The 19,919-nt window shown below is 42.9% G+C and overlaps 1 protein-coding gene across 1 annotated transcript in view; it reads right to left on the bottom strand.

Moving 5' to 3' along the window:
* LOC130579410 (connector enhancer of kinase suppressor of ras 2-like) overlaps positions 1-19,693 on the bottom strand; it is a 163,131-nt gene extending 143,438 nt beyond the window's left edge. Inside the window, exons 1-2 of the mRNA XM_057376192.1 lie at positions 19,653-19,693; positions 19,322-19,395 (exon numbers count right to left, since the gene is read on the bottom strand). Of these exons, the coding sequence (XP_057232175.1) occupies positions 19,322-19,395; positions 19,653-19,693 (115 nt within the window). The remainder of the gene's footprint in view (positions 1-19,321; positions 19,396-19,652) is intronic.
* Between the last annotated feature and the right edge of the window lie 226 nt (positions 19,694-19,919).

Raw genomic sequence — 19,919 nt, 5'->3', positions numbered from 1 at the left:
CTTAACATTTAGACCCACAGTGTTTAAGGAGCCACATGTACCTTTATTTTTTTTTCCCCTAAAGGACAAACTTATTTCAAAAATAAACATTAATATCTGAAGCATTACTGAATTCTTGCCAGCAGCCAGAACGAGCTTGAAAAGTCAGGGAAAAAAAAGGGACTTCTTTTGAGATGGAAATTAACTCAGTAAAAATGATCAGATCTGCCAAACTGGTAATGTGATGAGTGGGAATTTCAGTTGTAAGCAAAATCAGTCTTAATTTTTCAGGCAGATGACCCAAATGTCAAAAGACTATATTAAATCACAGGTATTTCTTTGGACAGAAGTCCTGTTGGTGAGAGAGGTAACTTCTCATGCAAAAAGATCCAGATTTATTCTGAAAATGGGCTAAGTCATACTTGCGAAATTCAATGTGCATTGTAGATGCTCTTAATTGAACCAAATTAATTCCAGAATTAACACCCCAGTGAAGATGTTGTAGRCACTCAGTGGGAGCTGCTGACCACAACAGTGCACCAGATGTATCTGAAGTAAACAATTCTGCTTTCCCAGCCAGTGTTTCCCAGAAAAGCAAACAACTGGATTATCATTCTACTGAAGGTTACTTTTAAATGTTGGGTTTTTTTCTTCTGGAATTGAAAATTTATGTGGTCAGTTGGGAGTTTTTTGATTTAGGAAAAGGCATAGCTGGAGAACCCSTAGACTGTCATTTATTTCTGAGCTGACCTTCCCTGGAGTTGCCATCTATCAAAAGGGACAGCCACAAGTGTCTGAGGGAACTGCTGGAGAACCAGCCAGAAAAAACCCTATTTTTCTGAGATTTCCTAGGATTTGAAATCTGCTTTTCCCTGATTCTCAGCACAGACAAGGCATTTTATCCACAGTTGTTTATCCGTGCTCCCTTTGTGATCTCTCAGTCGTTTCTTTTGGCAGCTTCACCCACAAAATCCCTTTTGCTGCTCGATCAATCTGCACCAGGACCCCTCCCAGGAGCTTTGTGCTCCCACTTTTGTGACACTCATCACTCCAAACCCTTCTGCAGAGTGCAGGTCCCATTTAAAATTGATGGATTCACCTCTCAGAACAACCACGGGGTTTTTTTGGGTTCTGTTCTCATGCCAGCTTCGTGCCTTGGTCTGAGGAAATCCAGTTTGGCTTTTCAGCATTTCCAGAGACCTTTGTGARCTGGTGATGGCAGGAGTTGATTCAGCTTCAGCTGAACTCTGAATTCTGAATTCAGCTACTGAACTCAGGATGATTTTAGGAAGAGAACGTGCCCATCAGCCTGCATTTAGGGAGTATTCTGGGATGTTGCTTCCTGTGTTTGAAGCACTCCCTCTTTTGAGACAAAATGTACTGAGGAACGAGCCCTTGAAACTCTATCTGGGTAAAATAAACAAAAAGTCTGTCTTACGGAATCAAATTAGTTATAATTTTATTCCTTTTTTTTTTCCTCCCCCTTAATTGCTTACTTCCATTTGCTCCTGATGGAACACTTAAAATGGAGCTGTTGGTTAGAAATCCAAAAAAGCTGGAGTGAAAATTGTGTAACTCAGGCTATGCWAGTGCTCCACATTCTAACTGTGCCTTTTAATTTTGTAACAACCATTAGTGGAAGCRCTGACAAATGGAAGAAACCTGAAGAAAAAAAAAGGTGTCAGAATAATTTCTCACTCTTCTCTTTCTTTTCCCCTGTACCTACAAATGAAGTCTGTGAGATTACATCAGCCAGGAAAAAAAAAATAGAATCAAGAGGGAGAGATGTGATGGAAATTCCTATAAAATCTATTCTGTGATTAGAGGTATCATAAAGTGTATGAAGAAGCACAGGRGATTGCCTGGAGTTTTCTTTTAACTCAGAGGCATCAACACATGGCAGGGCAGACAGCTGGAGYMTTTGTGAAGTGGCAATCTTTTCTGRTATATTTATTACAGAAAAAKGWAAAAAAAAATATTATATGCACTTCTTCAAGTGATAAAGAAATAGGCTGGGTAGAGTGTTTTGAACCAAAACACAAAAAGAGTGTGTTCTCTAGATTCATGAGCTAATTAAAATCTGTAATACAGCGAGTACCAAGAGAGAAACGAGCAAATTTTACATATTCTGTTAATGTCTAACACTGAGTGTGATCTTGTGTCTCCAAGATCTGTGCAGTGCAGAGCTGAAAAGGAATTGAACATAGCATTTTTGCTCTATTAAATTGCTACAATAAATATTTCTGCATCTAGAACTGGTTTTGAAAAGATAGCTCTCCCTTCCATGGCAAATTGGGGAATGGGACAATTGGCAAAGGTCTTGGCAATAATAAGCAACACAAACCTAAAACCATTCTGGTTTTGGACATTACCCAAATGGCTTTAGCTCTGSGAGTTCCACACCTGGAATTGAGCACAAAGACATCATTATTTTCACTGCCTCAGTGGTGATAAAATCACTGGAAATGTGGAAATCACYTGCTCTCCTTGCCCTGAGAAGGATRTCTCCTGGATYTGTTTTACCTCCAGAACARCTCTGTCCCTTCAAAAGAGCACAGAGCCCTCCCATTTGTCCTCTTCTCCCAAATCCATGTGTCCTGGGGGCTCCAGCTGCTGCTGTGACCCTGGGATGGCACCCAGAAAAGTGTACCAACATCTGGAATCAACCTGGGCACTCTCAGTTCCAGCTTGGAATTTGTCTCAGTTCTCAGTGCAGACAGAGAAGTTCGGCTGAGGAGATGCACTGCTCTGCTAGAATAATTTCCTGCCTAAAATTCATTCTTTCCTTCCAAAAAGGACTATCAGAAAGGAACACTAAAGAGTTTTGACAAAGCTGCTGACAGTCAGAGCTTTTCCAGGGAGTTCCGTGGCAGAAGATTCTTCCTTTTTTTTCTGCAATTCTGCTTTGTGGGGCTTACATTGATTGGCTTAGCACACTTGAGGAAGGATTTTTTGGTCAGTTTTGATGTTTGTTTGATCTTTGCAACTCCTGTTTTAGAAAATGATCAACATTCCAGGCCAACACTTTGTGCTCAGCCCCTCGCAGAGRCCCAGCTCTCTCCATCCGGAGGAGTTGGCTGTTCCAACACGATCTTCCAGAATCGTCCATCAGTCTGGTTTGATGTCTTCCTCAGCCCTCTCCTCCTCCTCTTTTCTCATTTCCATGCTGATGTCAAATTGCATTTGGGGATAACATCAAAGCATCCCGGGCACCTCCCCGGCGCAGGATGCTCGGCACATCCAGCGCTTGTGTCATGCAAATTCCAAATTCCGGAGAATCGCTGCTGGAGAGAGAGGGGCAGCCAGAGAGCAGGTACAGAGTGAATGAAAAGAGCAGCGATTGAAAGGGGTTTGCCTCGCCCGGTGTGCGGGGAATGCTAAGGAGCCTTTGCCGTCATCACCCGCTTCCCATTCTCCYTCCTTTTCCAGCCTGGATGTCGGGAATTGCCTGCCAAGGAAAACCTGAACCCAAGCTGGAATCAGACTGGCTGCAATCAATGCAGTGCAGCTCATTTTTATTAAATGAATTAACTTCTCTCTCTCTCTTTTTTTTTTTTTTTTTTTTTTTTTGGTTGGTCTTTTTTGTTAGTTGGGGTTTTTTTCTGTATCTGCATCTCTTTTGAAGCTGGAGCCACAAAGATATCTAGAGCTGAGTTAATTTGAAAAATTCCAGTTATGCACTTAAAGGTAAATGAGTTTATTCTTTCTAAGAGGAAYACACARGTAACACWTATTTAAATAACCAAAATGTATGCCTAWTGTCTAGTTTAACATGCAAGTTTAGCTCTTGAAGGGGTGCAAATGTGAATTAATGCCACTAAAAAAAAATACTGACTGTTAAAGGGAGTTTGCTGGAGTTAAGGAGTTTCTGCTCCCATCATTTTTGGGATTAGAGCCAAGCTGAGCCCACGGTTGTCTGGAGGTTCACAGGAACACACAAACCATCGCTGCAAGAGCTCCTCAGGTTCACAGGGCCAGTGCAGGGCTTGGCTCAGCAAGACCCCAAACTTGGCTTTAACTCTTGTTCAAAAAGATCAAGAAGTGCCTTTTTGCCATTGGGTTCTGCAGTTCCACTGAACACTCCTGGTGTGTGGAGTTTGTTTGGTCACAGACCCAAAATATATGGAATATTCCCAAATTCTGGGAGTGGCCCCATGGATTTCAGTGGCCCCTTCAGTGCAGGAGCTGTTGATGTCACCCATGGGTGAATGAAGCAATAGGATTATCTGATAATGAAAAATAAAAGTGGTCTGTCCTTGACATTTTATGAGACATTTGCTTTTGTTTCTAAATCAAATTGGTTTTACAAGCAGTTTGAGGGATYATATCCCTGTCCATGATGGTTTTCCCCAAAYAAATCCAGRATGGTTTGGRTTAGAAGGGACCTTAAACACCACCCAGTGCYATGGGCAGGGACACCTTCCACTGTCCCAGGCTGCTCCAAACCCCCTCCAACCTGGCCTTGGACACTGCCAGGGATGGGACAYCCTAACAAAAAAAAGTCCATYATAATTGTTGAAAAGGAAAATTTACTAATTTGCTACATCCTTCAAAATAAATGGAATATCAAAGCTGAGTGCTCAATGCTGGAAAAAGTAGTCTGGGTAGTAAAATGTTTCACTCTATTGAAACGTTTTTTGGTACCACATGATACAGGAAATTAATGTTTTGTTGAATTTATTGAGTTTTTAATCTAGCAGTGTTTCTTCAACATAAGTAAATACACTGAAGTATTTAAATGCTTTTGAATTCCAAGGGATTTGACACTCCCAAGTGTAATTTCAGCCTTTTAAAATTTATAAATATTTTATAAAAATACAGAATATATCACTGTTTAATTACTTAGGATGACTTCTCCACTCTCTGAGAAGTTTTCTATAATTATTACCCACTTTTATCACAGAAAAATGTTGTTTTATCAAGAAAGATGGTATCTACTTCCACACTTTTCATTTCTTTTATTCTATTTTATTTGCATCTTCTTCTTTTCCTCACCGTCCTTCTCAGCCTCATCCTAATGCAAATCAAGGAGCTAATTTRCATGCAATACTTTAATTTCAAGCCTGGTAAGATGACATGGTTAAATATTTGCTCTGTGTGTTTTTACCAGCAGATTCCTCACCAGCCACACATTCCTGCAGCAGCGAATTTCAGCTGAAGTCAACGGGCACAGATTTCTCACTTGCTACATGAAATTTGAGWTTTCTTCCTGAATGACCTGCTTAGAATAATTAGCTTTTTTTTGCTTATGCTGAGCTGACAGCTACCTGGGAAACAGCAGGTACTCTCAATGTTAATAATGCTGTGCAGCCCAAGGCCTTTCTCCTTAAATTCTCAGCATAAAGAAGATTGCAGCAAGTCATATTTGGTGAATAAATCGTGAAGATGTTTCAGCTTAACAGAATCAGAGATGAAATCAAAACACACAAAGCAAGGAATGGGGAATTAATACGATATTTTCCCAGAGGCTTTGGCTCACTGAGTGCTTGGTTTGTGATGATGAGATCTGTAAATGATTGGGGTGAATGCTGGGGTGGGGAGTGGTGGTGAGACAGCAAAGAGGGAGGCTTGGCTTTGGATGAGAATGTTCTCCATGGCTGGAGGATCTGCAGGGATGGGTTTGGCTGGATCAGGACCCATCCTGCTCATGCTGCAGGCAATTGGATGCCTTTATCCAAAAAGGCTCTCTCTGAGCAGAGGAAAGGGTGGCCACAGGAGTGACTCTCTCCAGATTTTTGAAAATTTCATGGCCCACACCACAGTTATCTCCTGGTTTCTCCAGGAGCACAGGACTTCCTTCTGGCCCCTACAAACCACATCTGCTATCCCTGTCCTTGCTGACATTGGTCACTCAGCCCCTTAAACCTCCTGAGTGCTCACCTGAGCACTTGCACCAAACCTTACAGCAGCTTAGGGTAGAAATTAGGAAGGAATTCTTGGCCCTTGAGGTGGTGGGGCCTGGGCACAGGATATTCAGAGAGGCTGTGGACTCTCCATCCTGGGTTTAACACCAAGCTGGACAGGGTTTGGAGCACCCTGGGACAGGGGAAGGTGTCCCTGCCCATGGCAGGGGTGGCACTGGATGGGCTTTAATGTCCCTTCCAACCCAAACCATTCCACAATTCTCTGATCAGAACCCTCAACCAGCCACATCCACACAAAATCCTGGCACCACAGCACACACACACAGAGGAGAAAGGATAATTCACCACTCAAAAATCAGGGAAACGTAAATCACCTTCTGAAAATGAGTTATGAAAGCTGCTGCTGCTTTGAGCATGTCCCAAAGACGTGAGCTCAGTACCCTGACAGGCATTGCACACTTTGGGAGAGCTGTGAGGTCTAACAGGGACAGGAAGGTCCCAYTCCAGAGGGAAGCACACAGAGCACTCCTAAAGGCCTTGATTCTATCATTAAAAAGRCATTTTCCTCGTATTTTTGTAACAATTATCTCATGATTTCACAACCCATATGCTTGTGCCAGATGTCTGAACCTTCACAGGCCAAATCRTATTTATTCCTTCAGACAAACCACTTCATATTACTTAATAATAATACTGGGATCATTATTAYCATCCTCATCTCTTCAAATCCAAACACAGCAAATATGATGAACAGCACGCTTCAATTTTTCCCCTTAATTAATGGGCTGTGTGTGTGCACAAAAACCCTTCAGTCTGGAAGATGTGATTTCCCTGGTGAAGCCAGATCTTCCTGCTAGCCAGATCTTTCCCTGCACTGAAATTCTGAAGTGCAAACACCCAAAATGAAACTTTTCTATCCTACAGATGTTGATGGTGTAAATGGCCATTTCCCTGCATTTTGCTGTGACTTTCTGTCACTATTAAGAATTGTTACTCTTGAAATTCTTGTAAAACACCTGCGAAATACTCATTAAATAGCTGTAAAACTCAGAACATTTATTTGATTTGCACTTCTCATATATCTTTCAGTCGCTCAGAACCATTTCTGCCCCTTCAGAGATCCAAAAATGCCCTGAACAATGAAACACTGGAGTTCTGTTCTATTCCAGAGCCACGAGAGAAGAGTGAATAGCCCATGATGCAGATAAGGTTGTCATTACTCTGTGGCAGTAAATATTGCTTTGTGCCAGGTTCCCTGATCTGATAAGGAGCAGCAGGGAACTGATAAGGATCCTGCACACAGACAGTGCCATCCTTCCCTGAAATGCACTCAGGCTGGAATGGGATTGTCCACAAACAGGAGGGAAGGATGCAGTGGGGACAGGCAGTGCAATTCTACCTCCACTGGATGCAGGAGGGGAGGAGGCTGCAGATTTTAACATTGTTTTTAAAGCATTTTGTCTGCTCTCCATCACCCCAGACTGTTGGGATCTGTTTGGAGCACACCACCACACACTTCAATCAGGGTGAAAGTGGAAATACCACCACAGTGTCTTGGTTTAATACAGATTAAGAAAAATGATCGGTTTCTGAGCTGTAAATCCCACATTTACCTTTACATCAGTGCATGCATTTCCAGTTTGATGCTCTGCAAACCGTGTCAATGCATCTGTAAAAAATAGTGCTCTTCACTTTCACGAAATCACAGAATCCCAGCATGGTTTGGKCTTGGACAGACATTAAAATTCATCCAGTGCCACCCATGCATAGATAGGGACACCTTCCACCATCCCAGGGTGCTCCAAGCCCTGTCCAGCCTGGCCTTGGACACTTCCATAGATCCAGGGACAGCCACAGCTTCTCTGGGCACCCCATGCCAGGGCCTCCCCCATCTCACAGACAGGAATCCCGTCCCAATATCCCATCAAAATCTCCCTTCCTTCAGCTTAAAGCCATTCCCCCATGTCCTGGCACTAAATGCCCTCATTTCAGTACCCATTAGAGTTGCAGATTTGCCTCTGCATCTTCTGTCAGGAGTCATTCCAGCATTCCATATCCATCCCAGAGTACCACATCTTTTCTTCAGTGGATTTCTAGGGAGGTTTTTTCCAACTCCTGTTGGTATCCTCCTCATCTACAAACATTTCTTGATTTTTAGAGTAAAAACACAGGGGGGGAAACAGAAATTGCAAAGGGGCAAAATGGAAGATAATGGAGACTGGAAATGTGGCTGGCTTTAACAAACTCTGATTTAACAAACCCTGCTTCAACAAGCCCTGCTTTAACAAATTCTGCTTTAACAAACCCTGCTTTAACAAATTCTGCTTTTACAAAACCTGTTTTTACAAATCCTGCTTCTTTGTTGGTTATGAGTTAGTCCCATCAAGACAGCCCCTGGTAGATCACTATAAATTTTAAATTTAATGAATAAAAAAAAAAAAGAGACTATAGCAGTGCATGGCTGTTCTGTGATCTAAAGCGTCCCTCAAGAATATTTCCTAATTAAACTGCTTGATCAGTTTTATTACCTTAATCAGAGCAGCCAGCCTGCAGGATGCACTGACTCGTCTGTAGCAAGGATCCTGCACTGGAATACTGGATTTATTTTCACAGCTGTCTCTGACATTTGGGCCAGRTTTTCCTGTGTGTGAGGTTCACTAAAATGAGTTTAAACCTCAGCCAGCTTTAGGACAYGGATTTCAGAAAATTTAACACCAAAACCTGCTCTTTTTGTTCTGTTTTATGGCACAAGGGGTATTGACAGTCATTGGGGTGGGAAACAATGCAGATCCCGGTGCAGCAAGTCTGTAAACACTACAGAATTTCTAATTTTTTGGGAAAAATCTCATATAATGCCCCTTTCCTAAGATTATTACAGGAGATTATGGGACAGACCTTAAGGACAAAGGTGCTTTTTACAAAAACACAATTTSCAATCCTTCTGAGGCACCATGAGAGCTTATCTCAGAGCATAACTGATCATCTAGATACACAAATCAAGATTATTTGCCACAAAATCTTGACTACAAGAAGTGGTAAAATGACCTTCAGGCAAAAATAATAGGAAATAATCTTAACTTCAAACTTTTCTGCTCTTCTTGGATGATTTTTCGAAACATTTATTATTTTAAACTCCCTGAAAAATCACAGTTCCCATTTCAAAATGTACTTTTTTAGAGTAAGTTGGCCAATATTTTAACATATGCACTTGTATGGTGCTTTTTTTTTCTCTTCTGAGAAATTTGCAGGTTTTCTCTGCGCCAAATCTCAATTATGCAAATTCTGTTATCATTTTGGGAATGCTTAGTCATGGAGGTTCATTACCATGTTTTTGGGGATGGTAGCTGTGGAGAAGAGAAAGACTCCAGAGGAATTAGTGATGGTCTGACARGCAAATATAAATTATTCTGGGATAYTTTGAACTGCTACAAATTGGTAATAATTCAGTTATCAGGCATGGATGCCCACTAGGGTTAACCACAGGTGGAATTTTATTTTCTTCTGCTCTTCCACCACTGGTGGTTATTTTTTTATGAGGACAAAGAGAGACTGTTAAACATTGTGCTATAAGGTTTAATTCTGTCCTTTTATGTGACAACCTGCCAGTTTGCAGGCAAAAAAAAAATTGAAATATTGTCCATCATTTTCCCCTGGAAAGATGGGATATTAATGAGATTTGAAAGAATAATTTGATGAGAATTGCAGCAATTCAAATCAAGTATGACATTGGAGGGGGAAAGGAAAGCAAAGAGCACTGGGGTGAATCCTGGCAGCTGACATTGCACTGAAGAGCTGGACAGCTTTGGTTTGCTTGGAATTCCTGCCTGGATGTCTGACATGGAAGCTGGAGATCCATCAAACACAAAATATTGAAATCCCTTTGAAAAGCAGCGCCTTTGATAAAATGGCAAAGGGTGTGTGGAATTAACTCCCTCCAAAAGCCAGGATTCCTCCTCTGTCAGCATCCCCTTATTGAAAAAGTTGATCATAATAGAAAATGGAAATAGGAAAAATGTTTTAAGAGGAAACTTAAAAGATACCAGAGGAGACCTTATTAATGAAAAAAACTACAGAACTACCTCTAGAAAAATAAAATGGGGAGTGGGGGGACACAAAGAGCCTTGCATAGTAAATGGGGAATAGAAAATCTTCTTTCCTCAGGCTGAGAGATATTGATGGCTCTCGCAATGAGTCACAGACTGAATTAAAACACTTTCATTGAAGGGTCATTTGAGCAATTTGGTTTCCAGTTAAAGTATTGCCTCATTGCTGATATGCAAATGATGATTTCTGCTGCTGCCACAAAAGGCATCGATAATTCAGTTTGAGAATCATCAGATAAAGAAGAAATAGTTAATATGAAGTCCCAGTGTATCTTTCTTTMAGCAGGTGATGGCTTCCTTAGCACGTGTCCTAATGGTTTTAAGTCCACTCAGAAGGGTTTTCCTCCATTTTTCTAAGAAAATTATAGGTTTTTTTTTTAATTTATCCTTTAAGTTTATCTTTCTTTCTCTATCCCATGTGGAAATTTCCTGTCTCTTATTATAATTTATCTTTTTTATTACTCAGATAATAGTTTATTGCATTTTTTGATGCTCTCTTCATCCTCCAGAATTTATTTCTGCAAGAACAGCATTGCTGAGCCACTGCCCTGAGTGGATCCATTTCTTTTCACATGACATCCAAGTGGTGAATATTCCAAACTCAATTAGCTCTGAACTTCTCCTACATTACTCTGCCTGTTCCCTCCAACCACATGATACAAACACAAATTTCAAGGGTTTTTTTCCCTCTGCTTTGGGTGTCTTTTTTCTCTGTAAATTCTAAAGCTGTTTTTATGTATAAGGAAGGGAATTTCTCGGCGTGGCTTGGCAATGAWCAACTGAAATCTCTTGACAATGGGCAATTAAAATTTCTCCTTGGTGTTCTGTAATTGAGGGCATTTTCATGATGAGCTCATTGTTGATGCCAGTGATCAGTAACAGATGCCTACAGATGACTTCCCTGGATTCAGGAATGTGCTCATTGCAGCACTTTGCTGTGCAGCATAAGATCATGGAATTCCAGAATGGTTTGGGCTGGAAATGACTGTAAATCCCACCCAGTTCCAAACCATGGGCACCTTCCCCGATCCCAGGGTGCTCCAAGCCCCATCCAGGCTGTCCTTGGACACTTCCAGGGATCCAGGGGCAACCACAGCTTCTCTGGACACCTTTTATGTCCCTGGGATAAGGATTATGTCCCTAAGAAAATGATTTCATAACACAGATACCACTGCAGAACCTCCTTCCCATCTCCCAGGGAAGCAGCATCCCAAAGTCTGAGAGAGAACTGAGGAGCATCCAGGATATTCYCAGGAGATTTTAATGGAAAATCAGTGAAACAGCAACATTTGCCTCCTTCCAACTGCACCTCAAAGCTCCCAGGAGCTCTGCTTGGCTTCTTGAGGCAGGTGGTTTTCACCTCCCCTGGGATTTTGGATGCACTTCACTTCCAATCCTCTCYGAGACGTTCAAAGCTGGAAATTTTTGATGATAAATGAACAAATTCCTTMCCAATCTGATGCTTATCTCATTATGAAAAAGGCTAGAAAAACTCTGCTGGAGATGCATGTGAGTAAACAGGAGGAGAGAGACAAAAAGGGAATGGGGGAAGCTGGTGGAAAGAGAGAAAGGAGGTGAAACTTGCTTTAATTCAGGTGATCATTGGCGTGTCTGAGCTGTCAGACACTGTCTGCCTGCACTCACAGAGACTTTTCCATCTAAAAGAAGCAGATGTGCCAAATGAACCCTTCCCTGAGCTGTAGCAGTTCCAGCACACTTACACAAAACACCTTTCCTGCCTTAAGAACTCCTGAAATCAGCACAGCTTTTCTAGGCTTTGTTTGATGCTTAGAATGAAAAAGATGAACATATTTGCAGGGAATAAAGCTGAATGTGTTTTGTAAAATTACCGGCTGCTACGTTTTGATTTCAAACATGCCACCTACGTTAGAACTAAAAACGCTCCACAGTCTTTTTATAATTCATCTTTGCTGGAAAGCAGTTGGTGGAGAATTTGAKTAGGAAAACCCAAACATTRCATTGGCCCTGAATCCTCCTGAGCRCTYCTCWGYAGAGGGTCAGCAAGGATACATTTTGGGAGCTGTTTGAGCRTTAGTTAATCAGAAATAATTTCATTTTGATTCATCACTAGAGCCCTTCATAACTACAACCTCATAATTTTTCCCTCCCTCTGAATCCTTTGACAGAAACTCCTGAATCTCCACATCCCAGCTCCTGCAATCRCTGCGATGGCATCAGGGAAGAGAAAATAATCTTTACTAAAAAAACCTCAACTGCAAAAGTAGCAATTTAAATTAGTAATACAAAGCAGCATTTAGAAGATATCTACAAAATTACYCAGGCTGCAGAGGATGAATGCATATTATTGCTCAGCAATATTTGATATTATTGTTGTTTATTCAGTAAAATGCTTCGTTTCATATCAACAGAGTTTCACCATCAGAGCCACATTTCTGACAGCGTGGCAGGACAGCAGTTCTGAAAGAATGGCATGAAAGGGATGAGCTCTGCCTTTTTYAGCTTTGAAAGCTTTGTAGGTGTTAAAACAATTTTGCAAAGGGACAAATCGCAGTTTGTTTTCGCTTCCCTTTTTGTCCTTCATTGCAAACAGAAAAACGAGACATTGAACCCACCAGAGTGAGATGTGAGGAAATTTCTTAGGCAGGAATATTTCTTTATCCAAGCACATTTAGAAGCTTTTCTTGAGGACAGAGCCAGGAAACACGGAGCTGCCTTCCCACAGGTTCTGGGACAGGATCTGGAGCAGAGCTTTGCCTGACCCTCCCCAACCTGGGCAGTGTTTTTTATGCACTAAAATGATATCTAAAATGTATTTTTCTGCACAATGCAATGTTTYTCAAACTGCTTTCCAACCTAGGCAGTCAGCAATCTCCTAGCACTGAGACATTCTGCTCTTTTTGTGGTAAATCCATATTTTACAAAGTGGTAACAGTGTTACACACAGAGCTCTCAATGTCACTGCCCATGAGCTGATGTCGTTCCTGCCAAAGAAGGGAAAATTCAGAATTAGAGGGGCAAGAAAGTCTGGGAAGATGCCATGAAAGCATCTTATTGCTCAGCAGGACCCAGTGTCTTTGCAGCTTCTTGACATGCAGCACCTCATTTCAYGTGGTCCAAAAGTGCCAACCACAGGGGCCAATTTATCCTGAATTTCACTTGGTAAGATGAAACACTGAAATAATGGAGAGCTGGAGAAGGCTGAGCTCTTCTGAATTTGCATTGCTGCTCTGGCCTCCCTGGGATGGTCAGGACTGGGAGAAATTTGGGGATTTTGCATAATTTTAGCACATGGTAAAAGTTACACGAAGCAGCAATGCGTGACACATTGTCTGACTGCTGATATTAAGCTGCAAGACAATGAAGTAAATTTCTTTACATAATGACCTGAAAGATTAGTTACGCTTGATAAATGTGACTTGAGAGACTTTCATTGAGCTCAGTCTTTTCTCTGGGAGGAGAATTAGATTTCTTAAAAAGSTCTGAACATATCTGCTTTATAGATAGGGAAATTTCAGAATATGGTCCTAAATAACCTGATAATAAATGCAGATCATTAAATTGCTAAATGTCGCTGAAATCTTTTATGCAGATAGTGCTAATCCAGTTGGTTCCTGGAAGATATGTAGACCAGTTTCTAATTGGTCCTCAAAGAGGTGTTAGTRGAGATGAGGTAATAGTGATAGGGAAGCAGAAATACCTCAGCCAAATAATTTCCATGGAGAATTTGAGACAGACTTGATTTTGGGAGGTCTCTGTGCAGTATTTGGCTGTGGACCAGCTGGCCATGACCCCAACCAGGGCTGCAGTTACTGGGAAGGCACAAACTGGAGCCACGGGCTCAGCAAAGTGCTCTGCTGTCTCTGCAGGCTGCCAGGGCTGCACCAGCTGAATTCAAAGAGGTAACAGTCAAAGACTTCAGCTCTTGGTCATCCTGCCATTATTCTGAGCTCTGTTTAACACCTTAACCCCTTGGGCTGGGAGGAAGGAGCCTTTTGGGAAGGGTTGGTGGAAGTGGAGCAGGTCTGGGTTTGCTCCTCGCCAGGTTTGCTGCCCTCCTTGTGGAACAAAGCAGGAGGACTTTGAGCTTTAGACATTTGGACATCTTCTCCTAAGGGTGTTATGGGGAATAAGAACTGTAAAATATCCAGGAGGAAGCCAGAGCTGTGATCTCTTTGGGACCGGTTGACATTCCAAAGATGAGGGTGATTCCCATGCAATATCTTGACAGAGTTGCTGGAAGCCTTGAGAAAACATCAGGTCACTCTTCTGGGGACAGGCTGAGCACAGAAACATCTCCAAAGAGATGCTGGAGCTCTTCTTGGTTGTAGTCAAAACCTCCTACAGAGGGAATGGCCAAACCTGCTGGGATAGTTTATTCCAACACTTCACTGTGTTGAAAATTGGGATCCTGTTCCTTGAAATCTGACCTGAACCCCTCCCACTGCARAGCTGTCAGCTCTGAGAGGGCTCTGCTGACCCTTGTAAAGCAGATCSCTTACAGCACTCAACAGTTGTTCACAAAAGTCATTACTGAAAAGCATTAAAGCCCTAAACCTGTAAGAGAAAGTGGAGAGGAAATGCAGCCAATTCTGATTCAGTGACTTCCCAAACACAACTGGAAATGTGGTGCCAGTGGAGCACAGGAGCCCAAGCGGGAGCCACAACAGCAAATTGTTTGTTTCAGTTGTAAAATTGGTGAGAGCAGAATGAAAACGATGAAACCTTTATCTTAGAACAGCTTGGAAATTCAATGCTAATTCTGCATTTGTGGCTCAGATCTCTTCTATTTGTCTTCAGAAAGAGCTGAAATGATGTTATAAAACAGACATTTTTCTAAATAAGGGATGACCTCTGTTACCCACTCCAGTTTCAAATTGCATCTGGWGGGATTGTGCTCCTGCCTTATGGGATTCTGGGGTCAGGGAGAGGGATCAGGGAAGCCAAGCATCACCCAGCTCAGCACCTCCAGGGCTGCTCGTGCAGAAGATCACAACACTCTGCTGCCTTTCCAGCACATTCTGGGTCTGATAAACGTGATGTCCTGCACGGAGAGGAGGCTCCCAGGCTGTGACACATCGCTCCAGCACAGGTAGTGAGCTCATGGGAAGCAAAGGCAGAGGGAGAGGGGTTTGCCGGAGCCCGGCGTGATGTGAATGTTAACAAGTCCTCTCACGTCATCAGCTTCCCTGCTCTCCACTCCCTCCCTCCCTGCCTTTCTCTTTTATGAGCCAGCCTGAAATCAGGGAATTACATGCTAAGGAAARCCCTTCAGCTAAACATATAATTATTCTGCACAGGATCAGTGCAGCACAGTTAATCAGTTTACCAACTGAATTAATTTTTATTTTTTTTTTTATGTCTACGTCTCCTGTTGGGAGTGCAGAAATTCTTGATTTAAAGGGGAAAAAATGTCTTGCAGTTGTGAAGTGGGCATCTAAAGCAGAGCATTTRTTAGGAGAGAAAGCTCCACTGCAGGGTGTTTTGGCAGACAAACCTGTCAGTCGCCAGGACTTTGAATCACAGACTCTGTGTGGAGTTGTTACAGGTACTTAAGGAATAGCTGGATTCCCATTTTAATTTTCARCTGTTCAATAACACTGCATTCTCTGAAAGTCACGGCTGTGTTTCGTGGCATTGTATTTCATTTCATTTCCTCGGACTGCTTTGAAAAGTGAGGATTCATTTGGACAGAGGTGTCACTTCCCTGTAAATGAGTTCATGTTTTAAATGACCTACTTGTAAACTGCTCCCCTTAGGAAGTACAACATCTCCAATGCTCTTGATTGTAAAAGCACAGAGAATCCCCTTCAGGTTCTGCCTCCAATGGAAACACAAATTATCAGCCTTTTATTCATTCAATCAAACATCCTCCCTCCCCTCTGCACCCCAAACCCCCAGACCTGTACAGGACTCTCCTCCTCAGTCCATGTTAAAAGAGATGGCTTTGGGTTTGGGTTTGGGTTTGTGTCTGGGATTGGGTTCGTTTTGGGGTTTGGGTTTGGGTTCATGTTTGGGTTTGGGTTCAGGTTTGTGTTCAGGTTTGGGTTTGGGTTTGGGTTTGAGTTTGGGTTTGGAGGGTTCACTGATAACCTGCAAAGTGTCCCTGAGTCTCCCAGGGAGCTCCTGCACCAAAAAAACAACCAAAATCTCCAGGTGAAGCATTCCAGATGCACATCTTGGGGGTGAAGATTGTCATCTACTCATATTACCATGTTATACCTAATCCAAGGGAAAGCTGCCCAGTCAGAAACCYCTGGGATCCCCAAGGCACTGGAGAMCTTTTTGGGTAATGTTTGTTTTCTGCTGGGGTGACGGTGRAATCCGAGCAAGGCAAAGGTTTTTTCTCAAGTACCTTTTGGGTCTGTAGCACCCAGGAAAACAGGTAAGTTATGTAAGAAATGGGTGCATACCWGGGGAAATGCCTGCTCCTTTTCCAAAGGGAAAACCACTTAGAAACGTTTAAAAATTTGGAAAATTTGGGGGGAAAGAAAAGAATACTGACTGAAAACWGTTGCTAAAAATATCTTCCCAATTAATGTTTTCAGCTCCTTTGAAACCTTCCCTTTTAACCACAGTGCCTTCTGCCGTATCTGCTAAACTTGACRAGATATTTTTGCTTAAAGACAGTTTCTTTAAAGCAAAAGTACCCAGAGTTTTAACTTCTAGATCCTCTGAGAGCCTCAGGAATCAATTTCTCCAGACTTGCATGGCCTTTTCAGGTTGTCCACACCATCAGATGCAGTTCCCTAATTGAATTCCAGTTGAGTGCGTTCCCGAGAAAGGAACTGTGGATAAATACAAGATGCCAACTTGTCATTATAATGTTCCTTAGAGCCTACCAATTTTTACTTTTTTGGCAAGTAACATTTCCTAAAGGAAAAGAACAGAAGGGTGTCTCCTCTTGGGGGGGGCTCAGGCTGCAGCTGCTGCTCTCTTTGGATGCTGTAACCAGGACGTGTTCTGGGGACCTGGGTCTCAAACCATTAACATCATTTTTGTGGCTTCCTTCCATCTTCTCTACAATTATTTGATGTTTCTAGTACTCACTCCCAGTTAGTTTCAAAACACAGGCTTTGCTAACAGGTTTAAGAAATAAGTTACAGTGGCTTCAAGGAATATGATAAAYGCAAGTTTTAAAAGCATGTTGCTGTCATTTCCCTATGAAATATGTTATCATTTACAATCTCTACRAATAAAACCAATTGGCTGCGTATTTTTAAATCCCCCAAAGGTATCTTACAGTTGCAACATTTGCTACATCATTTTTTAACATGTTGCTCTCCTCAATCAAGGTAATATTCCTCATTCATAAAGTGGTAATTTTTCAAGAGTGCCTTTAATTTATCTTTTACTGCTGTGAAAGAAGTGACCTTTCAGAATAGAAGAAATACATAAAAACTACSTTGTGAAAATCACTGCCTGTGCAGATCTTCAACCTCCCTGGCACGTGGATTTAGCAGAGTGACCGTAGCCAACAGAGCTGAGCTAYAGAACACATGGAAATCACAGGCAAACAGTGGCCACAGTTGGGCAATTTTTGCAAAATAAGGTAGTTACAAGGAGTTTTAAACTGATTCTGGTCTGCCATTTGTGTGGGTTAGGTATTTCCTTTGGCTGCAATTGAACTGTGCATTGCAAAGGTAGATGCTGGGATTAAAAGGGGCTTGTAATATTAACATGGGGAAAATGGACAAACGTGCAACTTTCCTGTTTGTGGATGTGCAGCTCATGCTACCARGGAAAATATCAACGTTGTGAATACTTTAATGTTCATTGCATTGTCTTTGTGCACTGACACTGCTGCCTACTCCAGATATCCCCATGGATGGTGCACTGTGCAGTCTGGTATGGAAACCCAACTGTCAGGCAACTCCAGACACTCAAAAACCTGCTGCTCGTGTGACCTTCCCCCACTGCTCATTATGGATTACTGCTCCCCAAGATGGAATTAGTTTGCATCAGAAAGGATAGGAAAATAGCAGAATCATTTTTAAATTTAGCAACAAGTATTCTACACACTTTGRCATTTAATTTACATTATAATTGAAGCAATGAGTTAAAACAGCAGAGTGACCTGTCCACTTTTTAACTCTTTCATGTACTGAAAATGAAGGTGTGGATCAGAAAACTCCTCTGCACGTACATTAGGATTTGATATCAYGTAATGACATTGGAGTCTGGGAATCAGTCCTAAGCTGAAGGTTTCAGAATCCATCCCAAAGAYCTTCTTAAGCCCTCCCAATTACCCCGAGTTCCCAAACACCTGAGAAACAAAGTGCACACATTCCCCTAGACAGCATTTGCTTCCCAACACTCCGTGCCTGTAAAATAATTAGCTCATGATGGCAACGTGTCTGATGAGCACCAAAAGAGCCCGATTCCAGCGAAGTGTGGAGATGTAGCTCAGCAAAATGAGATCAGAACCATCCCCTTATTAATGAGAACACTTTGAAAGCTTTAAGGATATTAGAGTGGGCACCCAACTCAACCCACCCCTAAGTTCGGTCATTGYATTACAGGAATCATTCCATGAGTAACCTACACCCCAAATTTGCACCTCTTCTCCTTATATAACAGAGATCCCCCGTGGCAGGAATTATTTGTCTCAGAGACAGACAGCTCATCAGAAACCCTGCACAACAACACTAATGCATCCCACCGTGGGAATACATTCTCCCCCCACTCCGGAGAAATTCAAACCACTTATCGTCAGGAACAATCCCTCACCCTCCCATCCATCCCGCTCTGTTTGCAGCACAGCCGAGCATTGTCAGGCAAAACATGTCACGGCTGACGGCTGTGTTGTGAAACTGCGAATGAGCAGGGAAATCATCATTCCTGTCAAGTTATCCCGCCGAGTTTCCCCGCGGAGCCGCGCTCAGCCCTGCGCTTTCCCAAAGGCTGGMGCGGCCGCGGAGCCCCGGACGAGAGGCTGGGAAGGCTGAGAGGAGCAGGACACGTCCCTAAAGGAGCAGGAGGATGCTTCAGTCCAGCCCCCAGCTCCTGGAGCTCCTTGTGGTACCCAAAACTACAGACGAGTGCTGCACAGCCACTGCATCACATCACCTGATATGAGCAAACCAGAGCTAATCAGGGCAAATTTAAAGCGGCCAAACATCCCGGCGCTGCCCTGTGCGAGGCATAATGGAGCCGTGAGACACAAACACTTTGTGTCTGCATTGTCCAGTTGATCCCCGCTCCGTTCTCGGCAGCGATYCCCACAACACGGCGCAGCCTGAGCAGCCTCTCCACAGCCCTGTCTGTAACCCGGGCAAAGCAGCGCAGGGATGAGCACAACTGAATAAACTCGTCCCAAAACAAAGAATGCSAGAGCACGGATGCAAATTGCCAGGATCCCAAGTACAGACAATACACGGCAATAAACGATCCTACCTTTCATCCAATCCACTACTTGCTTGGGCGTCCACTTGCTAATAGGTTCCATAACGAGAGCCATCATCAGATCACTTTATCATTCACACCAAAATCGGGGAGAAAAGGAGAGAAAAATTGTATCAGAGCATGGCTGGGCTACGCGAGCTGTCGGATTTTACAGCGCAGTTCAAAGAGAAGATGATGCTTTGTCCCTCCAGGTTCCTCCTGCACTGATTCAGTAATGTATAAAATTACACTGCTTGATCAGCTCTGGCACCTCCCCCACTGCACACAGCCTGCAACACCCGGAGCACCGAGCCAGGAAATGGTGCAGTACAGACTTACTTACCAAAGCCTGTGCCCGCCGAGCCACCGGCACGGATAAAACATGGCATTACACACGGACAGAGCCGCGCCGGAGCCGCTCCGCACCCCCGCTCCCACCGAGCCGCTTTATTCCAGCCAGCCCGGCGATCTTCATCAGGGAAAAATGTCACTACTGTAACTTGATAGCAGATTGTCTCGGCTTCATTGTGAATATGCTGACTGTCACTCGGCTCAAAGTGAAGGGAGAAACGTCAGAATATCGCCTGGCATCTGGCAAAATGCTGAGCAT

The sequence above is a fragment of the Malurus melanocephalus genome, unplaced genomic scaffold (assembly GCF_030028575.1).
Source record: "Malurus melanocephalus ecotype Western Australia unplaced genomic scaffold, MMel_1.1 scaffold_272, whole genome shotgun sequence".
Taxonomy (NCBI): domain Eukaryota; kingdom Metazoa; phylum Chordata; class Aves; order Passeriformes; family Maluridae; genus Malurus; species Malurus melanocephalus.
Note: the sequence above shows the minus strand (reverse complement) of the source record. Positions and strands in the feature narration are given on the sequence as shown.